The sequence below is a fragment of the Salvelinus sp. IW2-2015 genome, unplaced genomic scaffold, assembly GCF_002910315.2.
Source record: "Salvelinus sp. IW2-2015 unplaced genomic scaffold, ASM291031v2 Un_scaffold7565, whole genome shotgun sequence".
In the NCBI taxonomy this organism is placed as follows: Eukaryota; Metazoa; Chordata; class Actinopteri; order Salmoniformes; family Salmonidae; genus Salvelinus; species Salvelinus sp. IW2-2015.
Genome location: NW_019948825.1, coordinates 6,722 through 13,592, shown reverse-complemented (window position 1 = coordinate 13,592; position 6,871 = coordinate 6,722). Strand labels below are relative to the sequence as shown.

The 6,871-nt window shown below is 42.1% G+C and overlaps 1 protein-coding gene across 1 annotated transcript; it reads right to left on the bottom strand.

The window, feature by feature from the left end:
• Positions 1 to 153: 153 nt before the first annotated feature.
• LOC112079309 (peroxisomal carnitine O-octanoyltransferase) lies at positions 154 to 1,339 on the bottom strand (the record flags this gene model as incomplete). The annotated part of the gene is made up of 5 exons (XM_070442285.1): positions 950 to 1,339; positions 768 to 861; positions 556 to 681; positions 363 to 464; positions 154 to 237 (listed from the first exon to the last, which is right to left on the bottom strand). Coding segments are annotated over exons 1-5 (480 nt in total), but the record flags the coding sequence as incomplete, so codon positions are not given.
• Positions 1,340 to 6,871: the final 5,532 nt, after the last annotated feature.

Below are 6,871 nucleotides of genomic sequence, written 5' to 3'. Positions count from 1 at the left end.
CCCAGGTTCCACTGAAATGAAACGGAGTGTCTCAGCACTCAATGCAATATTAGCGTCTGTTTAGCAGGCCAGTGCGGCCAGCTTAGAATTACAGGACAGACAAGAATATACAGTCAACTTGAAAATAAAGTTCAAAGAACAGTTTGTATTTACCTTCCACTTGCCGTCTGTAGCTTTGAGCTGCTGATCCACATAGTAACAGTGAGTTACCAGCACCATGGCATCGTAGGGGGCATGCTGCAACACACACCATCAATTACCATATATAGGAGCACACTCACAACAAAACATCATTACACTACTGCTAACAGAGGAGTATTGTTATTTCAAATCGTCTCTCTCTCTACAAAACAGTAACACACGTCACARTTGGATCCGAAGGTTCCGTCAGCRAAGGAGATGGAGTTGTAGGACTTGTCTCCCCAGCGGATGGTGGGGTCTCCTGTCAGCGCTTCCCGGGTCACCTGGGGGCAAAGACCAAAGGTCAGATTATACCATACTAAGGATGGTATGGATGCCTGTGGTGTGTGTGTGTGTGTGTGTTTGTGTACGTACCGGTGTGTAGTTCTCTGCAGTAGCGTAGGGTTTAGCATCGTCCAGTGAGATCACAAACAGACTGCTCTGGATGGTCTCTAAGATGGTCTTATTGGCTGGATCTATACCTATCAGATACTCCCTGGCCTACAGACACAGAGAGAGCGAGAGAGAGAGAGAGAAAGGTTTAGGGCATGGTGATGTCCATTCTATACAGCCAACTTCACACACACCTTAGCCCAGCGTGTCCTCTCCTCTGAGGTGAGAGCGGCGACACCATCTCCCGCTGGCTCCTCCTCACAACACTGCTTCACATGGGTCAGCTGCCTACACACACACACACAAAGGCACATAAATACATGCAAATATATGCAGATGCACACAAATATACCTAAATATCCACCGGCCAGAATACCTGAGCAGCTCTGGAGGGGTAAGAATGTGTCCRTCACACACTGCATCAAACGAGAAGAAACGCCCCTTRCACATCACCACCACATGGGAGGGGCATGGACCCTCGCTCTCTACAACACACACAGAAAAAACATCAATACATACAGTACCAGTCAAAAGTTTGGACACACCTACTCATTCCAGGGTTTTTCTTTATTTTTTTACAATTTTCGACATTGTAGAAAACTATGAAATAACACATATGGAATCATGCAGTAACCAAAAAAGTGTTAAACAAATCAACCTATATTTTATATTTGAGATTCTTCAAAGTAGCCAATCCTTGCCTTGATGGCAGCGTTGCACACTCTTGGCATTCTCTCAACCAGCTTCACCTGGAATGCTTATCCTGTCACGCCCTGACCGTAGAYTGCTTTGTATGTTTCTATTTTTAGTTTGGTCAGGGTGTGATGTGTGTGGGTATTCTATGTCTGGGTATTCGATGTTRTAGGTCTAGGTTTTCTGTTTCTGTGTGTTTGGCCTGGTGTGGTTCCCAATCAGAGGCAGCTGTCTATCGTTGTCTCTGATTGGGAGCCATATTTAGGTAGCCTGTTTTCCCACTTTTGTTTGTGGGTGGTTGTTTCCTGTTTAGTGTTTTGTTTCACCTTTTTGGTGGTGTAGGTGACACATGGCTAACCAGGTGTTTTGGTGGTTAGGTGACAACATGGCTAACCAGGTTTTTGGGTGATAAGGGACAACATGGCTAACTAGGTGTTTTGGTGCTGTAAGGGGACAACATGGCTAACTCAGGTGTTTTGGTGCTGTAGGGGACAACATGGCTAACCAAGTGTTTGGTGGTGTAGGTGACAACATGGCTAACAGAGGTTTTGGGTGCTATAAGGGACAACATGGCTAACTAGGTGTTTTGTGTGCTGTAGGGGACAACATGGCTAACAGTGTTTTGGTGCTGTAGGGGACAACATGGCTACCAGGTGTTTTGGTGGTGTAGGTGACAACATGGCTACCAGGTGTTTTGGTGGTGTAGGTGACAACATGGCTAACCAGGTGTTTTGGTGGTGTTTTTGACAACATGGCTAACCAGGTGTTTTGGTGGTGTTTTTGACAACATGATCTAACACAGGTTTTGTTTTGGTGGTGTTTTTCGACACATGACTAAAAGTTTTTGGGTGCTGTAGGGACAACATGACTACCAGGTGTTTTGGTGCTTGTAATGGGGAAATCTAAGATGACTGAAGTTAATATTTAGTTTAGAGTAATCTACACAATGGTTAGCATATTGGATTTTCTGTTTTGTGACATTCAAGTGCGGGTTGATGGTCAATAGACATGATGCTGATTATTATTATTTTAATTGTTTTATCCCGGGTCTCCGCAGGAGCCTTTTGCTTTTGGTAGGCTCATTGTAAATAAATAATTGTTTTCTTAATTGACTTGCCAGTTAAATAAAGGTTAAATTAAAATAAAACATCAAAAGATGGATTATTCTCATTATTCGTCGATAGTGCATAATGCCAGACTGGAGGACACGCTGATATTTCACTGTTGTATGGTATTGATGACATCCTGTGGACACTGTGATTCAGTAGCAGCTGACAAAGTCGTTGCCTTTTTGTTTTGACTTCCTACAAGCCTCTCAGGCTGCTGTTTCCAGAACATTTGGTGCTGTCTGATTAGGACATTAACGGACTGTCTCCAAGAGGCCCAGTTGACATTTCTCTGCTTCAATGCTGGGTGGTGTCTCCCTGTTGCAACTTGTAATAAACAGGATGATTTGAAATTGTCTTCATCTGCGACTGCTCTCTGTTTTGTTCACTCTGAAATTCTTTTACAGGTGTTTTGGTATTGTAGTGACACCATGGCTACCAGTTTTTGGGTGGTGTAGGTGGCACATGGCTAACCAGGTGTTTTTGTATTGTAGGTGACACATGGCTAATCAGGTGTTTTGGTATTGTAGGTACAACATGGCTAACAGTGTTTTTGGTATTGTAGGTGACAACATGGCTAATCAGGTGTTTTGGTATTGTAGGTGACAAATGGCTACCAGGTGTTTTTGGTATTGTAGGTGACAACATGGCTAACCAGGTTTTTTTGTATTGTAGGTGACAACATGGCTAACCAGGTGTTTTGGTATTGTAGGTGACAACATGGCTAACCAGGTGTCAGAGTTCCCCACTGAGCGGACGTTCCATGTACCAGCATAGCCTGCCTCCTCTCCCTGTACCGTCTCTAGAGGGAGCCTTGCAACTACCTGGATGCAGGTGAGATGTCAGCTGCATGTGTATGAGAAGCGCAGTTAGCATGGACCCTGGACAAAAATGTGTCTAGTTACTGAAATGTCTGTGTGTATTTTCCAGTGCGGCCGTTTGCTACAGAGGAGGAGTACCAGGTGACTGCAGCCATAGTGAAGAGGTTTGGAGAGGGATCGGCAAAGACCTGCACCAAAACTACTGCAGAGAGCCAGGACAGCAGGAACTGGGTACACACACTCAACTAGAGGTCGACCGATTATGATTTTTCAATCCGATACCGATTATTGGAGGACCAAAAATGCTGATACCGATTAATCGCCGGTTTTTATATATATATTTGTAATAATGACAATTACAACAATACTGAATGAACAATGAACACTTTTATTTTAACTTAATATAATACATCAATAAAATCAATTTAGTCTCAAATAAATAATGAAACATGTTCATTTGGTTTAAATAATGCAAAAACAAAGTGTTGGAGAGGAAAGAAAAAGTGAAATATGTGCATGTAAAAAAGCTAACGTTTAAGTTCCTTGCTCAGAACATGAGAACATATGAAAGCTGGTGGTTCCTTTTAACATGAGTCTTCAATATTCCCGTACGAAGTTTTAGGTTGTAGTTATTGTAGGACTATTTCTCTCTATACCATTTGTATTTCATATACCTATTGACTATTGGATGTTCTATAGTACTTTAGTATTGCCAGCCTAATCTCGGAGTTGAATAGGCTTGAAGTCATAAACAGCGCAATGCTTGAAGATGTGCGAAGAGCTGCAGGGAAGCGCAGGAAAGTGCTGTTTGAATGAATGCTTATGAGCCTGCTGCTGCCTACTACCGCTCAGTCAGACTGGGCTATCAAATCATAGACTTAATTATAATATAATAACACACAGAAATTCGAGCCTTGGTCATTAATATGGTAAATTCCGAAAACTATCATTTCGAAAACAAAACGTTTATTCTTTCAGTGATATACGAACCATTCCGTATTTTATCTAACGGGTGGCATCCATAAGTCTAAATATTGCTGTTACATTGCACAACCTTAAATGTTATGTCTAATTATGTAAAATTCTGCAAATTAGTTCGCAACGAGCCATGCGGCCCAACTGTTGCACATACCCTGACTCTGTGTGCAATGAACGCAAGAGAAGTGACACAATTTCCCTAGTTAATATTGCCTGCTAACATGAATTTCTTTTATTAAATATGCAGGTTAAAAAATATACTTCTGTGTATTGATTTTAAGAAAGGATTGATGTTTATGGTTAGGTACTTCATGCAACGATTGTGCTTTTTTCGCGAATGCGCTTTTGTAAATCATCCCCCGTTTGGTGAAGTTGGCTGTCTTTGTTAGGAAGAAATGGTCTTCACACAGTTTGCAACGAGCCAGGCGGCCTAAACTGCTGCTATACCCTGACTCTGTTGCACAGAACGCAAGAGAAGGGACACAATTTCCCTAGTTTAAAAAAATTCATGTTAGCAGGCAATATTAACTAAATATGCAGGTTTAAAAATATATACTTGTGTATTGATTTTAAGAAAGGCGTTGATGTTTATGGTTATGTAGCGTGGTTCATTCTGCGTTGTGTATTTTTAATTAGGACGCTGCCACAACTGATGGTCTGCTCGTTGAAATCTTTTTATTTGCCCTGCACACGAAGAGACAACACACATGTTACCTTGGCGCAGTCACAGCTCTCGGGCACCTTGCTAGCCGAGGGTCAGGCAAAAGAGCGCCAAAAGAATTAACAGGTGCTGCGTGCACACACTCGCTGCACACAGCAATACAAGTAAAACTATACAGAACATAATTCTGACAAAATAAAAGACATACCTGCACACGAAGAGACAACACACATGTTACCCTTGGCGCAGTCACAGCTCCTGGGCACCTGCGCGAGCTCATGGACACTCACTCAACCACTGTCACAAGTACTCACAAGTTACAACAGATACCCCAGTCAGTGAGCTCTGTGAAACTTGTTAACATAAATTCCTACACTGTCCACACTATAACAAACTTATGGTTGCAGAACAGTACATTGTATAACCTTATGACGTTGTTATTAACAGTTTCGGAGCCAAGGACAACATACCTTGCTAGCCGAGGGTCAGGCAAAAGACAACGATAAAGGGGTATGGAATACAGATAACCCGCGATGGGCCAAACAAATATACAAAACTTTTACAATCACATGTATGTACAATATTGGTATGAAAAAGTGTTTGTACACCAAATAAAAACATTAGCTATGCAGCTGTAATTAAATAAAAAAATACACTGAATTATTATTATTATTATCAAATTATTAACATCCCCTCTTGACCTGGCCTATTTGAATTGGTCCTTGTGTGCAATTTGGTGGAACTAAGGGGACAAACATCACACTGCTACAGTTAGGTACACATTGGTGCAATGACAGTGCTTTTTGTGAATGCGCTTGTTAATCACCTGTTTGGCTAAGTAGGCTGTGATTCAATGATAAATTACAGGCACCGCATCGATTATATGCAACGCATAACAAGCTAGATAAATAGTAATATCATCAACCATGTGTAGTTAACTAGTGATTATGATTGGTTGAGTGATTGTTTTTTAAAGATAAGTTTAATGCTAGCTAGCATCTTACCTTGGCTCCTTGTGCTGCACTCGCATACAGGTAGTCAGCCTGCACGGAGTCTCCTCGTGGAGTGCAATGTAATCTGCCATAATCGGTGTCCAAAAATGCCGATTACCGATTATTATGAAAACTTGAAATCGGCCCTAATTAATCGGTCATTCCGATTAATCGGTCGACCTCTACACTCAACACACACCACACAACACACTGCACAGCTAGAACCTGTGGGAACTGGTTCTGGGTCACACACCATGCTCCACCCTGAACAACTACAAAAGGGAATCTTTGAGTGTTTTAAATACTGCAGTCATTATGGTGTCTCCCTGCAGTGTTTCATGTTTTATTCTGTGTGTGTGTGTTTTCCTGCAGTTGGAGGAGTGGTGGTTGAATGCAGCCTATCTGGAATTACGTTATCCCTCCCAGTTGAATGTGAACTTCGGAGGGCCTGCACCCTACCTAGAGCACTGCTGGCCCCCTACAGAGGGAGTACAGCTACAGAGGACCAGCATTAGCATGTGGCACACTCTACGTACTGGGACCTGCTTCGCAGTAAGATACTCACATTGAGTGTACAAAACACGTTTTTGCCATGACATAGACTGACCAGGTGAATCCAGGTGAAAGCTATAATCACTTATTGATGTCACTTGTTAATTCCACTTCAATCAGTGTATATGAAGGGGAGGAGACAGGTTAAAGAAGGATTTTTAACCTTGAGATAATTGAGACATGGATGTATGTGTGTCATTCAGAGGTTGAATGACAGGTTAGATCAAATATGAAGTCCTTTTGAACGGGGAGTCAACATAGGCCAGCATCCCTGTGGAACGCTTTCGCAACCTTGTAGAGTCCATGCTTCAACAAATTGAGGCTGTTCTGAGGGCAAAAGGGCGTGCAACTCAATATTAGGAAGGTTTCTTAATGTTTTGTACACTCCGTGTATATATATTAAGGTTGCACACGCATCACAACTACTGCTACGATTGCTAAATAATGCACAATTTAAACACTTGCCCTCCAATCCCCCCTTCCCAAAACACGTGT